The sequence below is a fragment of the Phyllostomus discolor genome, chromosome 9 (assembly GCF_004126475.2).
Source record: "Phyllostomus discolor isolate MPI-MPIP mPhyDis1 chromosome 9, mPhyDis1.pri.v3, whole genome shotgun sequence".
NCBI classification, from domain to species: Eukaryota; Metazoa; Chordata; class Mammalia; order Chiroptera; family Phyllostomidae; genus Phyllostomus; species Phyllostomus discolor.
Genome location: NC_040911.2, coordinates 83,242,003 through 83,261,987, shown reverse-complemented (window position 1 = coordinate 83,261,987; position 19,985 = coordinate 83,242,003). Strand labels below are relative to the sequence as shown.

Sequence of the window (19,985 nt, the reverse complement as noted above, 5' to 3'; positions counted from 1 at the left end):
TGCTCAAAGCCAAGCGGGGCTCTCAGAATCAGGCAGGCATAGCTGTGACTCCCAGCCCTACCTTTGGTCATGTGGCCTAATCTGCAAAATGGCCATCACCTCTGCCTTCAGGGTTGTTGCTGGGTCTGGCCAAGTAACGTGTCTTACAAACAGATAGTTGGAGCTTAGTGGCTACCAGCTACTATTATTACTGAGGCCACATGGGTAGATAAGCCTGGGGGCTTGTGGGAAAGAGGAAGGGAACTTCAGGCTGCCCTCCACTGATGGAAACAAGCACTTGGTACTCAGTGTGCTAGGCTTTTCCTAGTCTTAGTATCTTAGTCATCCCTGACATAACACTGTTAGCAGCATTGGTTGAGGTGCTGGACTTGGCCCTGGGGGCGGTAGAACTGTGATGGGGACCTGGATCAGCCTGGTTCTAAAGCTAGCACTCTTTTTATGGAGCTGTTCTGCCCTATGCGGGTGAGGATCGTGGATCCCCGGGCAGAACCCATTCCTGAAGCTGGAGAACCAAGTCAGGTCTTGGATGAGACAGGAACATAACCCCGAGATGGTCTAAGACTCCCCGAACTCAGTCCTGTTTGTGAAGTGTGTCTCATGTACCAGAGCACTTCCACATACCCACACCCCGGGCACCCAGCACAGGACCCACCACACAGAGGAAGAAACAAGCCTGCGAAAGCCCCTCTGTGAGGGTGAGCTCCTGAGCAGATTCCCTGGGCTCCAGAAACGGGCCTGGGCTCAGTGCAGGGCTCTGCCACCCGATGTCGCTCACCTCTGTAGTAGGACAGGAGCTACTCTCCCCATTGAACGGATGAAAAAGCAGGCCCAGAGCCAGTTAAGTGACCTTCCCAAGGCTGTGCAGACCATAGAATTTCTAGCTCCAAGGCTCTCCTACTATAAACTGCCTAAAACAGTTTGGTCCCCAATATGAGTCTCCTTCCCTTCCACCTCCTCTCCCCTCAGCTAGTCTGAGCATTAAGAGGAAGGCATCCTCTAGGTTCAGCACCCTGGTCAGCACCCACCTTGCAGTGACCAGAGGCAGCCCTTAGGCCAGGTTAGGTCGGAGTCTATTGCTTCCTAATACAGGATATCCCACTCCTGGGAAGGGGACCTGGCCCTCGGTGTTCTCCCCACTCCTTCAGGCTAGAACCACAGGAGCACAGTTTCATCCTGTGGACTTCTTGGTTCCTAGGACATAAGTGAGAAGCCTGTGAAGAAGACAGGGATGTGCAGGGGCCCTGAGCCTGGGGACCTTGGGCAAGCCCTGCCCCCCCCCCCTTCGGCTTTCCCCACCCATAAAATGGGGCTAGAGATGGGCCCAACTCACCAATGTCCTGCCCGCCTGTGAGATTCCATGGCTCTAAGGGGGCCATGGACCAGACCAAGTTCAGGGCTCCCCACCTGCCCTCCTCCTCTCCCCCACAGAGCTTTCCAACTCATATTTAAACCATGGGCAGCCCACAGCCCAGATCTGTCCATGAGCGTGCTCTGGCTGGCCCGCATGTTGTTAAATTTGGTGAGATGCACGATGGCGTATTGTTGAGTTTGAGTCCTGACTCCTCTGTTTACCAGCTCTCACCTGTGACCTTGGACAAGTCACTTAACCTGCCTGTTCCTCAGCTTCCCCATCTGTGAACTGGAAGTGGTGATAGCGTCTACTCCACAAGGTCACTCTGAAGTTTAAATAGCCTGGTGGACATAAACACTTAAAAGAGTTTCGCCTGGCTCAGAGAGGACACGGCTTCATTTAAAAACATTGATGACCTAATGTGTGACGCATGCCTGGTTCTTTGGAATGTAGAAACCTGAAGTCTTTTCTTTTTATCCGACTGACCTCTGTCAAATCCCCCTTTCTCATCCCAGCAGCTAGGGCCCAACCTAGCTGGTCACTCTGGTTTTTAAATGCAGTCCAATTTAAAACTTTCCTGCTCACATCCAGTTCTAAGGTGTCTCCTCTGACCTCTTGAACCCTTGCCCCTCTACGGTGGGGTGGGGTGGAGGGAGGAAAATAAACTGTCTTTTCACTGGCCATGGTGATGGGGATGGTGGGGGGAGGTGCTCTAACTCTAATTCATACTGGGGGGGCAGGTTGTGTTTGGGTCTTTTTGTTTTAGTTGGTTGATTGGTGGGTTTTTTCTCCCTCTTTTTTTTTTTTTGATGCTGGGGTCTCCAGTAGATGACATCCATGATTTGGGGAATGGTTAGAGCTTTGTCCCAGACTCTCAGACAGGAGTCTGGGCAGTCAGGGACTCTGTCCAGTCCGCCAGAGGCCCACAGTCCATCTGCTTCTTGAGGTGATGTGGGGGGCTGCATAGGCACCTCTGCCACCCCACAGCTCCAGCTCCTCTCCCCTCCGCACACCAACACATGGAGCCCCAGAACCTACCTCCATGGGCCTCAGACCACTGGGAGGGGAGGCAGGCCTGCCCTCCTGCTCCCTGATCGCTAACACCGCCCTCCCTTCAGGCTCACACCGCTGCTCTCACGCACCTCCCACAGCAGATACCCCAGGGCAGAAACAGACCTTGTCTCTACCTTCACGGCCGCCCCTGAGCTCCAGAGGACACCTTTCAAGCCCTCTCGAGAATACCTTCCTCATATTTTTCATCTCTTCAGGGCTATCTCTCCAAAGCTGGCACTCAAATCTTTGTTGAAAGAATGAAGGATCTCAGACGAACAGCACACAGGGCTCTAGCTGGCAGGCAGCAGCTAGCCCACTTCTCCAGGGCACCCCCATCACTGTCGTGACTTAGTAAGCCCTGGGCAGGGGAGGAGAGTGGATGTCCGGGCCCAGCAGGCACCATCTCACTGGACGCTCCCTTGTCCTCAATGCTCGGCCTGTCACAATTCTCATGCGGTGGCTACCTTTCTCCACCTTTTTACCCACACAAAGGTCCAGATGTCCAGCTGCTTTAGAAAAAGTCAGGAGCTCTGGCAACCCTGAGCTCATTCATCACAGGGCAGCAGCCAGCCGCAGCTGAAGCCAGCGCCCCTTAATCCTGCCCCTGCTGTCCACAGCCACCTGCTTCCTTCATGAATGTCACCTACAGGAGTTGTGCTTGGGCCCCTGCTTTCATTTTTTTATGGGGGAGGGTGGAGACTCTCAGGGTGAGAGACAGATGGCTACTGGTGAGTCAGCAATAGCAGCTCACCTGTGGGTGCCTAACCCTTAAGAATGGCTTCAGTAAAAGGAGATATGGATGCAGAGAGAGGACAAAAGAGAAGGACAGGGAGAGACTGGAGGAAGAAAAGAACTGGGAGAGGGATGGCCTTTTCTGGATGCCCTTGACCCCACATCAGTATTGGCTCCGATGCCCCACCACCTGGGAAGAGGTTGGCATGGCAGCTGCCTTCTTCCTCTGCCACCCCTGCTCCCCTGGGGCCAACTTTCCTGCCTGAAGCTCCTCCCACTCACTGACCTTCCCCCTGGCCCAAGAGAGCAGCCGCTGCCACCTCATCCTTGGCAGCTCGGAGGCTGAGAAGGGACAGGCTGCCGAGATGGAGTCCTGGAAGTTGGTGTCAGTTCTCTGGCTGAGGCTGGCAGCCACAGTCCCATGGACTGGCCTCCCCAGTGCCAGTGTCACCCCTACAATGCATTTGGCATCAGAAGAGTCTTCCTGCCACACACATCTGCAAGCAATCATAACGACCGACAGTGAACCTCGGCACGTACCAGGTCCTGCGCTACGTGCTGTACTGGCATAAACTCGAGTCCTTGTAACAACCCTGTGAGTTGAGGACAGTCATCCCCAGTCTACAGGTGATGAAATGCAACCCCCCATGACGATGCCCCTGCCTTTCATCACACCTCGTCCTGACGCTCCAGCACAGAACCCTCGGGCCCCCCTCCCAGCCTGCTTCTCCCCAGCACACACCAGGCTGTCTTATGCCCCTGAGCCTCTGCTTTTGCTGTTCCTCTGCCTGGAATACCTTTCAGTTCCCCACATCGGATACTGCCTCGCTGTTTAAGATTCCTGTTAAATGGCATCCCTTCCATGAAAGCTTTTTCTGACCCCAACTCAATCAGATAATCCTGTACTCCTCTGTGCCCCCCAACAAACACATAGCCTAGCTGGCCCTGTCCCGTTTCCCTAGATCGTCTGTGACCAGCTCCCAGGTGGGGGCCATGAGTCCCGCGGTGCCACTCCCAGGGAAGAACGCAGGTTAGGTGTGAATGAATGGACGAGTGGACGTGAACAGCTAACATTACTGAGGGATTATGAAGTGCCAGGCACCGTGCCAAGTGCTTTACAGGCATCATCGCATTTACTGCTCACCACTCCCGAGGAAGGTGCTGTTCTTAGCACCCCCGTTTCATAGGTGAGGAGACAGAGGCTCAGGTGCATTCAGCATCCACCAAGCATCCAGGTAATCAGATTCAGAGCCGGCGCCTTTGCACTGTTATCTGATGGACCATCCCCAGTGGAACCCCTCGGTCAGGGCTCTGCCTCCAGACCTGAGATTGAGCAGGGAGGAAGCTCAGAAGTGCCACGCCTCCTAGGAGGAAGGCAATGGTCCTGCCACCCTCTGCACCATTCAGCTCTCCTGGGCCCTCCCATCTGCTCGTGGACAGCCCAGCCCAGGAAGAGTGATGTGGGGAGGGGTGGTCGGGCCCAAGACAAAAAGATACAGCAGGTCCAGGCATGCTACAGTGCTAGTTCCTGTAGCCAGGCTCTGGCCATTGGGGGGTTGGGCTTTGTCAAAGGAGGGGAATGGGAGCTTGGAGGGGAGCCTCTTGACTGAGTCCTACCTGATTCCACTACACTCTGTCCCTGAAGATTCCCAGTGCCTGACCAGTAAATTCTAGCATACTTCCAGTGACAAGGAGCTCCCTGCCACTCCAGCCCAGGCAAGATCCCAGCAAGCTTCTCCTTCCCCTAGCTGAAATTTCCCTTCTCAGGGACACCAAGGGGAGCCCACTCTCTGCCAGAGAGACCAACAAGCTCAGCTGGAGGGCACCTCCTTGACTTTGTCAGTTACACTGACACCCCACTTTCCTCCCAGACGGAACCCACAGACAGAAATCCGCCTCCTGTGGCTGCTTCATGATGCCTCCCTTCCTCCAGAGCTCTTCCTCGTGCCCCCCCCCCGCCCGGAGCTCTCCAGACACGCGATAACATGCCCTTAACTTTGAAAACCCTCTACTTGCATCTCCCAATTCCCTCTGTCCCCAGAGAAGGCAGAGTGGGAAGGACCAGAGAGGTGGAATGATTTGCCCAAAGGCTCACAGGGAAGAGGTAACCTGAAGGACCTTGCTCACCTAGTTCCCAGCCCAGAACCACACAGAGTTCAAGGTGGAAAACGCTCCCTGGACATCTCTCCCCTTCCACCCAAGTGAGGCAGCAGGAAAGAATCAGAGATGCCAGCTCGACGTGGGGAGGGCAAACGGCTGCTGTGAGGTTAGCATCCTGGGAACTGCGAGACCTGGGGCTTCCGGAGACAGAAGACGTTACCAATGACCCAGAGGTTGCCCTGTCTTGCAGCTGCTTCAAGAGCATGTATCCTTGGCTTCGGGGTTGGATCAGAGGGCCACGTGTGTGTGTGCACAAGACATGTGCTTGTGAGCGCGTACGCACGCACAGGGGTCTGCTCCTGTGTGCGTGTGTGGGTGTGTAGGTGTGTACATACAAGGAAGAGGACATTTGAAAGGGCATCTCAGAGAAGGGAATGCGCTTCCCCACGGAAGGGAGCAGTAGTGGGGGAGCCTCGGGCAACAGGTGTTCTCAGCCGGGAGCGCACAGGCTGCCTCCACCTCCGAGGTGAGCAGATGTGATGACGGAGCCTGGGGTGCTGCGGTCCAGGCCTGGGCTCTCCAGGGCGGCGAGTGAGGGAGAACCAGGCTGGTGTATTTCATGGGCTCCTGTGCCCCGAAGATTGTCCCCAAGACCAGCTGGAATCTGGATACGTCTGGACAAGGCCTGGAGTTGGGGTCTTCTGCCATCAGGGAGACCCCCCCCACCTCGCCCACAGCCAGTGGCACGAAGGCCCTGGAGGAGGAAGGCAAGGACGCTAGTGTGGCTGGTGTGGAGCGAGCCAAGGGTCAAGGGTGGGAAACAAGGTCAGGAGGACCCAGGGGCCGTATTGCTTAGGGTTTTATAGGCCACCATGAGGGGTGCACCCAGGCGTGGGGGAACCCAAAATCCACACAATTTAGAGGGACACCCATTTCGTGAAAATCAAAGTTACAAATAAAAACTTGACGCAAGGCCTTGGGAGGGGCCCAGGCAGGTGAGGGGCCTGCACGGTAAACCCCCCTCTGGCCAGGGCAAGAATTTTTGCTTCTGCCTGGAGGGAGGGGGAGCCCTCGGAGGGCATTGAGCAGAGCGGTGACCTGCCCCAATTAGCCCTTTAAGAGGACTCACCTGGCTGCAGAGTGGAGGATGAACTGGGGGCACAGGGCGGGCAGTGGTCAGATTTCCAAGACAGAACCGAGATCCGCTGATGGGTGGGATGCCAGGTGTGAGAGAAGAAAGGCAGACAGCTGACCTGAGGCTGGAGGCCTAGTCAGGGTGTCTCCTGCTGAGTGGGGGAAGGGGAGCCATCCTTGACACTGACCTCATTCCATGCAGGTCTCTATCTCACCTCTGGCACCACGGCCAGCCCTGAGCCCGAGCTTCCACTCCTCTCCACAACCCAGAGAGGTGGAGTAACCTGCCTAATGTCACACAGCCAGTAAGCAGCACAGCCTGAATTCGAACCAGGGTTCTCCCAACTCCCAAGTTGATCTCTGCTCTAATACACTAGGAAAAGCAAGATTTGGGGACCCTCGTAGTATGTCTGGTGGAAAAGGCAGTTCCTGGAGGTGAAGCATGTTCCAGAGACCACAGGGTCCTGTGGGACCACCCATAAAAGATCTGCAAAGAAAGTTCTCGATACCCTACGCCACTCTCTTCCCTGACTCCTCCCTCACCCCATTTCTCACCCACTGAAATCCTGGGGAAATGCTTTTGGCAACTCCTAGTTTTCTCCACTCACTGGCAAGGGAGAGACTGCCTCGGTCCACTGTGCCCATTTTCTAGAGGAGTTTCTGCGTTAGGATACAGAGTGGGCTTCTCTGACTTAGCAAAAACCTGGGACTTGATCTCCCGATTTAGTCCCTAAATACAATTCATTGCATTTAAACTATAGGAATTGATGGTCCCAGATTCACCCACCCAACAGATTTAGTTTTCAAAGGGGGCCCCCACCACCACAGTAATCCAGATGGCTTGGGTGGATACTTTTATTATCATTATGAATTTGAAGGGCCTCAGCTCATCGTCTGGGATGTGCGATTCCGCTGTGGCTCCCCTGGAGCGGCCCGTGCCACTCCCTGCACCCGCTCCCTGTTTGGAGCCTGTGAGAAACTGATGCCGCAGCGGAAGCCCTGACTTGTGACTCTCTCACTATCTTGAAGCTTTGCTCTTTCCAAACCACATCCCTTGGACCTCAGGAACAGCACCTGGCGGGCCAAGTCGGACAGCCCTCGTCCCCTCCAGCCCTCCCCCAGCCCTGTGCTTCTGGCAAAACCTGCAGCAGAGGCAGACACTCAATCTGTCCTGGGAGCTGCGGTGGTACACTGCCCAGATGTTTCGCTCACCAGACAGAAGGCTCAGGTTACAGCTCGGACGGGGGCTGTTCCAGCCTACACACCCTGTGCCCAGCCGCCCCCCCCAACCCCAACGGACAGTCAGGATCCACGGCCCACGTGGCCCGCTGAGGTGGAGTGAGCAGGACCTGCATGGAGTCAGGGGCTCACCGAAATGACTCCTTTAGGGTCTAGAAGGCTTGTACTCTCAACGCCTTCTAGGGCCATCCAGACTGGACGATGCGTCCCCCAGTCCTCAGACACCTGTATCTCCATGCCCCCTAGAACCCACTTTCTCTCCCTGCCAGAAGTCTAAAAAGAGTCTGGATGGAGCCTGGAAACTCCCCAACAAAAACAGAACATACCGCAATCAATGTGGCTGGAGTCTCCAGGCCCCCCAAATGTGCCTGATTTCTCCCCAAATATTCTGGAACGGCACTTTGTTGCAAAGAATGGGGGAGAGAGGGGACATTACAAATTCAGAACTAAAAAAAAAAACCCACATTTGTTTTTTGTGCCGTCAGAAGAAAGTCAGGCACAAGAGACACACTCTGGAGGAGGCGTGGGGGTGCAGGCCCACACCGCGTCCACAGAAACACAACACAGCCCTCGCCCTTCCTGGTGTAAAAGACCCCTCTTGTTCCGGGAGTTGCTGAAAACTGTGCACTTGACTTTGTGAAATATGTGCTAAGACCTAGTCACTGCAGGAAATTTCACCCTAAGACCAAAATCTTGAATTTTGGATTTAACCCGGCATCACCGGGAGACCTAGGGAACTCCAGCAGGAGTGCCAGCTGCCGGCTGTCTGAAAGTGGCGGCCACTGAGGCCAGGCCGGGTTATGGCACGGAGAATGGTGAGCTCCTGCCGGACACCCTTCTCCCCTCGAAAAAGTGGCCAGAAGCAGATACTGGGCACCCATTCCTAGGGCTGACCTGGAGGGCCCAAGGGATGGTCCAGTCCAACCCTCACTTTTAGTCAGGGGGACTGGCCCGGAGAGGGGACGGTCACCCCAGCGCTGACTTCTCCCCTCACGGTGAGGCTACCTCCCACTTTAGATGGTCAGGGCTGAAAGGGACTCCTCCAAAGCCACCTAACACCCATCCTTTGCTGATGAGGACTCCAGAGATCCCGGAATTCCCCAAGGCATAAAGAAGAGGATGGGCAGCCTTTCAAACTGCTCTCAGTGCTGAGAATTGCCAAGAAACCTCATCCTCCAAGGGCAGCGGTTCCCGATCTTCTGTGTTTTTAGCAGCGGAAGCCACCCTCCAAACAAAACCTTATGCAAAACCTGAAGCTCCAAAACAGACCAAGGGGGCTGCCCTGCATGGTGGAGCCTGAGCCAGGCCCCCGACTCCCCTTCCAGCACCTAAGACTCTTTCCCCAGGGCCCTGTGTGGAGCTCAGTCTAAAACCCGTGGCCTTGGGGGCTTGCAGCCCTGGAGCTGAAGCAGCTAGATCAGGCGGGCTCTTATTTAAGACCCCTGCAGGGAGTGGCTGGTCTCTGAGACCTGGACCACCTCGTTCTCCACCAGGCCCTGGCCCCCGTCCCCATTGAGCTGTCTCATGCGCAGGTTAATGGAGCCGTATGTCTTCCTGGAGCCCCTGCCGGGGACGAAGGTCGGCCGGCGGTAGAGCTCGCCCTTGCACAGGGAGATCATCAACAGCACCGACAAGAGCATGCCGCCCACTGTGAGCAGCCCCAGGCCCGCGATGATGCACTTGTCCAGGTGGGACCCCAGGCGGGCGTAGTACATCTCCAGTCGCTCCATCTCCCGCGCCGTCACGGAGTCTGGGTTGATGCGGGCCTCACGGGGAATGGCGTATGCTGTCACCACCAGGAGGATCCCACTCACCAGGAAAACCAGAGCAGAAACGAAGCCATAATCCACCGGGCGGCTCACGGGCTCCAGGCCTGGCCCCTCTTCCGAATGCAGGGACAGATCATCCCGCTGGGATCGGGCCCTTGAGGGGACACCCCCGGGGGGGCTGGGGGAGCTGCCCAGTCTGATGACCCCCGGGTTCTGGAAATGGGTCTCATGCTCCTCTGAGGAGAAGCAGGCATTCTCCACACCCTCCCTGGATGGGGCCCCAAGGCCTAGAGGAGCTGGTCTCCTTGGGGTCTGCGGACCGTTGCTCAGTGTCTTCAGTTCCAGCCCAGGGGGGGATGCCATTGGGAAGGAGAGCCCCAGCTCATCCCTTGGCCCCTTGGCAGCTGGAAGAGAAAACAGAACGTCAGTCGAATGTAGCGAACCTCTCCCAAGGCCCTGCTGGTGTTGGACGGCACACGGGCCCCGAGCGGTGTGCAGACGAGTCAGGCACTGCTCCCACCCGGGGGAGCCCACCAGACAGAGGCGGAGGTGGGGAAGAGCACAAAGACAGCAGTGTGAGCCAATCTGTGCTAGGATCCTGCTCCACCACTGGCGGGCATGTGGCTTTGGGCCATTCACATGTCCGCTCTGGGCCTCAGTTTCCCCATCTACTAAATGGCATTACTGCTACCACTTCCCACGTAATGGGCTGATGTTGAGATTAAGATGAACCGCATAAAGAATTCATAATAATAAGTGCTCACGAAGTACCAGCAATGAGTTATTATTATGATGGAGGGAACTTAAACACAGTAGGTATCAGGTTCAAGTCCCAGCTTTACCACTTGAGCTTGGGCAAGTGATGTGACCACTCCACAGTCGATTTTCTTATCTGTTAAATGGGAATAAGCAAAATGCCTCCCTCGTTGGGATGATGTGAGGATTTCATAAAACAATGCATGGAAGGCCCCAGCCAGCTCAAGTAATGCACACTCTTGTGATGCCGTGAGGATGACTGTGAGTGGGGAGGGGTCGGGGTGGTGGAGGTGGTGTGGGAAGGAAGAGGAGACAGTCCGGGAAGGTTCTGGGGGGTGGTGGCATTTGAACCAGACCTGAGGCGGTGAGTGGGAACCCAGCAGTTAGAGTGGATGCGGGCATTCTGGACAGGGGGACTGGGTACCTCAGAGGTCACCTGGGACCGACTCTCAAAAGACTTGACAGCCAGGCCAAGGAGCCAGGGAGGTGAGGGTTGGGGCAAGGAGTGCCGGCTGCCGCCTAATCTCAGAACGCTCTCTCTGGCAGCTGTGAGGAGGCCAGGCGTCTGGGGAGGAAGCTGATGAGGTCAGGGCGAGGTGGATGGAGACTGGGAGGAAGGAGTGTATCTGAGAGCCAGACTGAGGTCAAGTCAAATGCCTTCATGTATATAAGAAGATGGCGGGGGGGGGGGGGGGGGGCAGGCGGTGGAGGAGGGTGAACCTGGATGAGGACTACAGAAGGGGAGATGGGATGGGAGGGTACCAATTCATAGCCCATGTGCCACCTTTGGCTCACAGAAGTCTGTTTCTGATCTGTTCATTTGTTTTTGGTTACACACACACACACACCAAATATATATAACCAAAGTGCAATATATATATTACACTTTAAGCTTTGCATTCCTGGCTTCTCTTACAAAATGGAAGCACCTCACCCACCCACTCCCCCCAGGCCCTGTCCCTACAACAACACTCAGCTGGACCTGACGATGGAGTCCTGCCACGGGCAGGTCCAGCGCTGTCCCCCACAGGTCCCACCTCAGCCCCTTCCCTCCCTGGCATGTCAGATTCCTCGTCTGGCAGCAGAACTCCTGTGTTCCCGTGCACACCGATGTCCTGGGAGTGTGCACACCCAGGGCCCCGGGCACACAGATCCAAGTCCCACTCTGTGCAGAGAACCCCCAGGTGCAGAGTGGCTCACATGCTCTGTTGTGTCTACACACACACACACACACACACACACGATTCTCCATATTTCTCTACACTCTCATGCCTGAATTTATTCTCTAGTGCATCGTAGTTCCTTGCAGTGTGTGTGTGTGTGTGTGTGTGTGTGTGTGTGAGAGAGAGAGAGAGAGAGAGAATATGAGTAAATTAATGAGGGGGAAAATTAATGAAATGAATGAATGGAATTCAAAGAGCCTCGGTGCAGGAAGGCACGTATTTTGATCTTTGTGCTCTTTTTGCCAGCACGGACTTGCACTGGACACCTCCCCTTAGCACACACTGGGACTTTCATCTGAGTACAAAGCCCGTTTCCACTTCCAACCCATCTCTACCACCACACCCCTCCTTCCCGAGTTCCAATTTAATAAATGTTTACTAAGCACCCACACTCCCTGTTGCACCCTAGAGCAGGCACTTCCTCGGGAATATCTCCTATAACCCTCGCCAGCCCAGAGAGCAGGAATTACTATCTCCGTTTGACAAAACTCGGCCAGGGCCCCCTGGTGTGCATGTGGGTACACGAAGGTGAATGCAGGTTCCCTAAGGACTGTGACGACCTCCCAGCCTGCAAACCCACCCACTCCTGCACTAGGGGCATCGCTCCACCCTCCCTCCAGCCCTCACTCTAGACTCTACTTTATCCCGCTGTTTGAAGCCACTGTGAGCAGCTTGAGGGCAGGGATATGTGTGAACTCCATCCGGGTCCGCAGCCCCCTGCACTGGGCTTGGATCACAGGCAGACCCCCGGAGTGGCCTGGCAACTCGCCCTGGCAGCCCTGGCAGACAAGCACTCCCACTCAAGGGGTGGGGGAGGCTGACTCAAGACCAGGCCCTGCGGGGGCTGCTCCTACTCCCAGTAAATCAAAGGGAGAGCTATGTTGTTTGACTTTTTCTACTCTTGGCACCAAAAGCATTTCCTGTCCAGCCCCTAACAGGGACTGGCAGTGACAGCTCCTGCCCATGGGTGTCCAGATGTGCCCACCCCCACACCCCACGCCACCCCCAGGTTTGCAGCACTCTCCAGAGAACTCAGCTCCTGGAGTGTCCCGGGAACCCCCTGCCCAGTTAGTTCCACATGCCGAGCCTCGGTATTCCAAAGGAAACCAGGGCACCCAAATTCTGGCAGTGGGGCTCTCCTTCACCAGCAGGAACCAAAAACTTTTTCCTTAGGATGCCAGAGTAAGGAAGAGGGCAGAGAGAAAGGAGACTCCCTCTCACCCAGGGTTGCCTTGTCTCACACACAGGTTCAGAGATGCCCACAGTTACACAGGCATGCCCAGTCACTTACCCAAAACAAGGAGATACAAAGTGACAAAGATGTTGGAGTCCATGCTCACACCCTGCGACTGTACCCGTGACACCACAATTTCACCTGCAGTTCAAAAGGACCTGAAAGGCACACCTCAGTTCTACATTGCCTCCCCCCCAGGGGGTCGTTTCCACACGCAGCACCCACAGACATAGGAAGCCACGCAGCGTGACTGCAGATTAGCGGACCACACTGATACCCACACCCAGAAGGGACGGAGTTGGTTACACACACACACACACAGTTAACTGCCCCTAGGACTGCGAAGATCTAAGCCAGACCAACCAAGTCCCACCAGGGCCCAGCACCTCACCCACCAGCGCGCACTAGCACGCGGAAAGACAGAAACACAGCGGGCTTGGGTGAAGCTTCACAGAACCCCACCGGCAGATATACGCACGAGTTGTACACAAAGCCTTGGGGCGCGCACACACGCATACGCAGGTCCACGCTGTTACACCCAAAGTTCCGCGCAGGAAGCGCCAACACCCGGCTGCCCGCCGCACCCGCGCGCCAGCCTGCCCGCTGCTCACACCCCCTGGTTCTGCCCTTGACCACAAACGCGGCCGGGCCGGGTCAGGCTGGACAGAGCCAGGCGACGCCGGTAGCTAGGTGGTCAGGCGGCCCTGAGAGGCCAGGCTCCGCGAGGACCGGCGTGCGCCCCGGTCCCCTCGCCGCGTGTCCTTCGGCCGGGCCGCGAGGTCAGACTAGCTCGCCGTGGTAGCCCCTCCCCGCCCCGGGCCTCCGCCTCCCGCCATCCCCGCAGTCCCCTCTCCTCGTGGGTACCTGTGCCGGGCCTCCCTCCCGGCCTCCCCACACGGGCAGCTCCGCGCCGGGAGGCCGGCGGACGAGGGCGAGGGCGCGTCCTCGCCGGCGCCCACCCGCTTCCCTGCAGCCGGCGCCCGCCCGCCGGTGTCTCCGCTGCGGCGCAGCCCGGGAGGGCGCGGGCCCGGCCGCCACCGCCTCTCCTTCCCCAGCTCCCGCCCCCTTCCCGGCCCGGCGCAGAGCCGCTGCCGAGGCGCACGTACCTGCTGAAGCCGCGCGGGGCTACACGGCGTCGGCCGGGGCCGCTGGGGGGCTCCGGGGAGGAGGGACGAGGGAAGGGGCGGGAGCCGGGGATCGCGGAGCGCCTCGGATCGAGCTCCGCCCGCAGCCAGCGAGGGCGCCCGGAGAGTTAGCGTGGGGAGGGACTGGGAGGCGGGTAACAGACTGGGGTAAGGGTGGGGGGCCATAGCTCCATCCTTCTCCCGCTCTCTCAGGGCTGATCTGCGGGCTAGGGAAACTGAAGCTTCGAGCGCGAGTTGCCCTGGCCCAAGGGCGAGGCGTTGGGGGGGTGTGCTGAAGAGGACCCCTCCCCCGCTGCTTGCCGGTCTCCTTCGCGGGAGAGTCCGGACTGCGCCAAGCTCTGACGCTGCCTTCCCGCCCTAGCCCTCCCCGCTCTCGCCCCACACACAGGGCCCCCAGGTAGGTCCCAGGTCCTTAGGTCCGGACGGTCTTCTAGGACTCGTGAGGTTCCGTAGCTCAATGGCGCCACCTGAAGGCTGAAAGCCTTTGACGAACGCCCCCTATTCGCCAGCCCCACCCCCACCTTCTCCTCCGCTCTTCTTTCTCAGTGGGACAGCGAGTGCACAGCCTACGAAAAGTGCTCTCTTGGTCCCCCGGAGCCCAGCGCGGTAGATGTGGGTGAACAGACGGTGGGTAGGGTGACTTTCACTCTGCTTCTTTCTTGTACAGGGCCCGGATCAAAGTGAACCAAGTAAGGTGCCCGGAGCACAAGAGTTAAAGAGACACTCCCCTTTTGGGGCCACGGCCAAGTCCAAAGTGAAGTTTGGTCTGAAGATCATGGGTTCCTGGGAAAACCCCGTGGCCACTTGTGTGTCCTCAGGTAAGTCCTCTTGCTTCTGTGAGCTTCAATGTTCGCCCCTGCAGATGGGGTTGTGAAAACGCAGGCTCCCAGGGCTTTGAGAGGAGGTCAGCCTTCTGGAAGGATACGCAGAGGAGGGGTGCTGTCCTGGCACCTCAAGCCACCTTATTGGACCTGCCCTGCTCCAAAGGCCTGGGCAGTCCTCAACCACCGGGAGAGCGGAGGCCACTCTGAAGCCACATGTCTGGCCCTTCGAGGAGACAAAACCCAGGCAGGACCTCCAGGGTTGGGATGGCTTCAGTCTCTTCTTGCCTTCCAGAGGCCCGGCCTGTTGTTAGGGACTTGGAAGGTGCCACTAGCTGTGGCAGCAGACTCGGGAGTGAGTCCCAGTTCTACCACTCACAGCTGTGCGGCCTTGTACAACAGGCTCCCCTCTCAGAGCTCAGGCTCCTCATTGGTGAAGTGGGCTTGGTAAGGGTTATGGGATTAGACAAGATGCTCCTTATAAAGCACTGGCAGTCCCGCCCTGCCCCACCCCCCACCCCTCACCCCCCATTCATGCACAGTCCTGCCTCAGCCACCACCTATACCCTTGCTCCTGCCTGGGACACTCCTCCTCCTGATACCCCCGGAGCCCACTCTCTTACCTCCTTCAACTCCTTGCTCGGAGACACCTTCCCAGACCATTCTTTTAAAAATAACAGCACCCAGCCCCCTTTACTCCTTAACTCTGAATTTCCCTCCATAGCGTGGATCAACTCCTGACCTTAGCTTATCTTTGTTTATTGTTACTCCTACTTAAGATGATTGCAGGGAGGCAGAGGCTTTACCTGTTTCCCTCTCTGCCGTATCCCAGGAGACTAGAAAAGGAGCCAATAATATACAGGAAGCCCTCAGTAACTATTTACTGAATGGAGAATGGAGAACGGAGACAATAAGCAAATATTTATTGAGCACCTATTTTTTCCCCTTCAAAGCAGAGTCACCCATAGGCCGTGGTACACAGCAAATACCTTTTTTCACCTACAGCATAATCCTAGGGAATACATGAGAATTATAGGTCCACAGTCTCGGGTTAGAGAGGACATGATATGTACACTGCAATTTACAGAACCCTCCAGTGGTCTAGGGTAGTGTCACAAAATGAATGGATATTCACAGTGAGTGGGCTAGATAAAGAATATAAGTAGCCTCTTATCAGTTCAGGAAAGGTATTGCCACAAAGTGAGTTGGGAGGCAGAACTTCAAGTGTTCAGAGCTCTTGGGGCTGGGGGCCGTGGAGGAGGAGGTGCAGCTACGCGGAAGAACAGAGCACTTCCGGCCGTCTGCGGTACCACCAGAGCCTCTCTTGATGCGCGTTCAACATGTTTCTTATGGACATTGTTTTCTCCTAAGAAAAGCTTGTCCAGAATGAATTACTAGTCACTATTTAAGCCTAAAAAGAAAACATTGAAAAAGTAGTTGATAATTTCAAGCGTGTATGGATTGTCCAGTAAAACCCCCTCAGTTGGTCTATCTGAACAAATGAAAAGTCCGATTTAGGCGAGGCTGCCCACCCATTTCCTCGGTCATTCATTCCTCTGTTTGTGCTTGCCGCCCCCCCTTCCTTTGCCCTGTCTATTTAAGCCCCAGCTTGAATTATAGCCTTCCTGCCATCCCAGCTCCAGGCGTCTCAGACCACACTGATCTTCCCTTCCCCGACTGCCCATTTTACCTCAGATCCTGCTGTGCTGTGTGACATGCCAGTCATTGCTTTGTGCACATGTATTTTACAAGCGTTGCTTCCCCAGCAAGATCATGTTCTCCTTGAAGGAAAGACAGGAACTACATTGTAGACTTCGTCTGTGACTTCCGTACGTAGAGAGGGGAACCTTGTAAAACATGAGTTTGGGGGTCAAGTGAATTTGAGAAATGCTGAATAATTTGTTCCCCTGCTGGAGATTTGCATATCGGCCTTCAAGGCTCTGCAGACTCTTCCTGTAAAGAAACCCATTTTAGCCTCACCAACCATGCATTTCCCCTTCATGGCTGACCTCAAAACTCTCCTTCCCACTACGAATATCCTGCCAAACTTTTTTTTGCTTTGTTTTGTGTTTTTCAGTTTATTTAAACTAAAAAACAAACAAACAGTTCACTCCATTTCTCCCCACCCCCACTTCTGACAATCACCAATATGTTCTCTGTATCTATGAGCTTGGATTGATTGCTTGATTGATTGATAGGACAGATTATATGGTATAAGTATTTCTTCATCTGAGTTATTTCAATTAGCATAATACTCTCCAACTCCATACATGTTGTCACAAATGACAAGATTTTATTCTTTTTCGTGGCTGAATAATATTCCATTTGTATAATATTCCATTTCTCTTTCTGTATAATATAAACAAAATATATTTGTGCCACAATTTTATTATCCATTCATCCTTTAATGGACACTGAGGTTGTTTGCATGTCTGGGCTATTGTAACTGATGCCGCAATAAACACACAGGTGCAGTATCTTTTCCAATTAATTTTGTTTTCTTCCCCTCATGCCCAGGAATGGAACTGCTGGGTCATATGGTAATTCTACTTTTAATTTTTTGAGAAATCCCCATCTTATTTTCCATAGAGGCCGCATCAACTTAAATACCCACCAACGGTGTGCATCCTTACCAACACTTGTTATTTTTTTACTTTGTTAGTGATTAGTTTAACAAGTGTGAGGAGATCATCTCAGTGTGGTTTTGATTTGCATTTCCCTGATGACGAATGATGTAGAGCATCTTTTCACATACGTGTGTGTTGGCCATCTGCATGTCCTCTTGGAAAAATGTTCACTCTGATCTCCTGTCCATTTTTAAATCAGACTGTTTGGTCATATATATAATATATATATGTCATCTCACTGGCACTCTTGGCACTCTCCCTCTGCCTTGCTGCAGCTCATCAGCATCATCACCCAAGAAAGAGCTTATCCAGTCATCTGGAGCCCTGATTTTTAAAAAAATATATTTTATTTCTTTATTTGTAGAGAGAGTGGGGAAGGGAGGGAGAAAGAGAGGGAGAAAGAGAGGGGAGAAAGAGAGGGAGAAAGTGAGAAACACTGATTGGTTGCCTCTTGTACATACCCTGACCAGGATGCAGTTGCAACCCAGGCATGTGCCCTGACTGGGAATCGAACTGGTGACCTTTCATTTTGCGGGACAATGCCCAACCAACTGAGCCACACTGGTCAGGGCTGGAGCCCTGATTTTTGCAACTGCCGTCTAGGTGGCACCTGCAGATCACCTGGCTCTGGTCCTGCTTTGTCCTCAGAGCAGTGAGTAGCCACTGATCAGTGAGAGTGAAGGGTTAAAATCTTTCCCTCTTTTGTGTGAGAATTATACCTTTAGTTAACTGTCTAGCACTGTTTCCTTGGAAACCGATAAACATGTGTCCACTATGTTACTAGGCAACATTGCTGTGGTAAAAATGACCCCTAAGCAGGAGGCTAGGATGAACCATGCGGTAATGGGTTAGAAATGGAGATACCAATATGGACTTGTGCTTAGCTTAATACAGATGCAGATGATTCCATATAATATGTATAGATACGTGCATACACTCGGGTTAGTACACGTGCATAGATTTCGTTTCTCTGTCAGCAAAGAGGTGCTAGAAAGCAATGACGCTGCCTAACAATGAGCACCCCTGGTACCCAGATCTTGGTTTCTAATACCATTCTCCAGTAAACGGAACCACGGAGAAGTGGCTGATTCTAGGACTGGGCAGGACGTGTACAAGAGGAGCCCGGAGCATCACACAGTGCCAGAAAGGAAGGAAGTGCTTCCGTAAACAAACACACCACACACACACCCGGGCTGAGGTATGTCTGAGGGCACAGGGGCCAACTGAAAGAGCTCCCAGTGGCCAAACCTGGAAAACTCCTACCGACAAACTAAATAAAGGAATATTGGGTCATAACCTAAAGGATGATGCATGAAAAAGAAATGGAGAGAAAAGATAAATCTCCCACACAGAATGTAGATACTCCTTCCTCAAGGGGAGGGAACATAACTCCCAGTTTGTAAGTGCGGGCTGAGCGAAGTGCCCTCCAGAGAGTATGGCATGTACTAGTGGGAGTGGGGATGGGGGCGGGCAGGGGCACTTTCAGGGGAGAAGCCTGACAAACCTGGGTACCTGAGGCAGGTGATCAAAGTCAACATCAACAGTCAAGTTGTGTCGATAGTCTGCACCCTGGATATGATGGAATGGGAATGGCACTTTCCCTCTGGCTCTTCCCCCCCAAACCCATATCCCTCGTCTAACCATGAGATGAACGTGAGACAAATCCCAACTGGAGGACATTTTTAAAAAATACCTGAGCAACACTCATCAAAACTATCAAGGTCATCAAAAATGAGGAAAGTCTGAGAAGCCGTTGGCCAAGAGCCTAAAGAGACATGATGACTAAATGCAGTATGTTGTCCTCAGTGTAGTGCTGGAGCAGAAGAAGGACATTAGGTAAATGCTAATGAAATCTGAATAAAGGACTTCAGCTAATAATGTATCTGTGTTTATTAATTGTAACAAGTGTATCATGTTAATAATGGAGGAAACTGAGTGTGGGGTATATGGGAACTCCCCATACAATCTTCCCAATTTTTCTGTAATTTAAAATTGATCTGAAGAAATGAAGGTATTTCTTTTAAAAAAGACCTCTGATGGGTAAATTGAACCTGGCTGAGAGGAATTATAAAGACACGGTGGGAAATCCCACTTTGGGCATCACAAGCACGGTGACTTATAACTGGGCAGCAGCCCCAGGGACATTGGCTCCGTGAGACATGAAGGTTTTAAGCCAGGCTGGCTCCTGGGCTCCCAGATGGGGACTTCCTTGCCTTGCAACTGCGTGCACTGTCCTGCCTGACAGCAGCAAGGACTGCCGCTGGGAGAGGAGTGCCCGATGCTAGTGTCCACTGAGTGCCACGCTAGCGAGTGGAGGGGCCTGTCTTGTATCCTGTGGAGAATGCCAATGCCAAGCGTGACTTAGGGTCATCTGTTGAGTCTGAGGGTGCAGCTGAACCTAGGAAGACCCTTGGTGGACATTGCAGTGGGTGAGGAGCAGGAGAGAGATTTGCATTTTGAAAACATTCTCCCTCTGGCTGCTCCCAGGGGACAAGAGTGAAAACAGAGGCCATTTGGGAAGTCACTGTGGTCATGTTGGTGTGAGGGCCGTCCTCGATCAATTCACTGCGGTGGTGTGCCTGAGCAACGTGCGGGCCTTTGAGAGAGAGAATGGAGACCTCTCGTAGAACCTCACATCATCACTTAATCCAGAATTTTCCAAAGGCTAGTGGTATGTAACAAGATTTTAGGTGTTATATAGATAAGTGTACTTTGGTTACATATTGCTACATAACAAATTACCCCCAAACTTAGCAGCTTAAAAGAAAATCATTGTTTATTTGCTCACTTTTTCAGCTTGG

General features: G+C 54.1%; 1 protein-coding gene and 1 long non-coding RNA gene across 4 annotated transcripts; one reads left to right on the top strand and one right to left on the bottom strand.

Annotated features, from left to right (window-relative positions):
* Nucleotides 1-7,079: 7,079 nt before the first annotated feature.
* On the bottom strand, nt 7,080-14,297 carry TMEM74B (transmembrane protein 74B). 3 transcript variants are annotated; one of them, XM_036009660.1, is made up of 3 exons: nt 13,456-13,576; nt 12,649-12,749; nt 7,080-9,782 (listed from the first exon to the last, which is right to left on the bottom strand). In XM_036009660.1, the coding sequence occupies exons 2-3, from the start codon at nt 12,689-12,691 to the stop codon at nt 9,043-9,045; spliced, it is 783 nt and encodes a 260-aa protein (XP_035865553.1). In that variant the 5' UTR covers nt 12,692-12,749; nt 13,456-13,576; the 3' UTR covers nt 7,080-9,042. The 3 variants fall into 3 exon arrangements, with proteins under 3 accessions (XP_035865553.1, XP_028380399.1, XP_035865554.1); XM_028524598.2 differs by lacking the exons at nt 12,649-12,749; nt 13,456-13,576 and adding an exon at nt 13,698-14,297; XM_036009661.1 differs by lacking the exon at nt 12,649-12,749 and having other exon boundaries at nt 13,456-13,650.
* LOC118496809 lies at nt 13,994-19,019 on the top strand. The gene is made up of 3 exons (XR_004899365.1): nt 13,994-14,133; nt 14,404-14,554; nt 17,655-19,019. It is a non-coding gene; the product is annotated as an uncharacterized LOC118496809 (long non-coding RNA).
* The last annotated feature ends 966 nt before the right edge of the window (nt 19,020-19,985 follow it).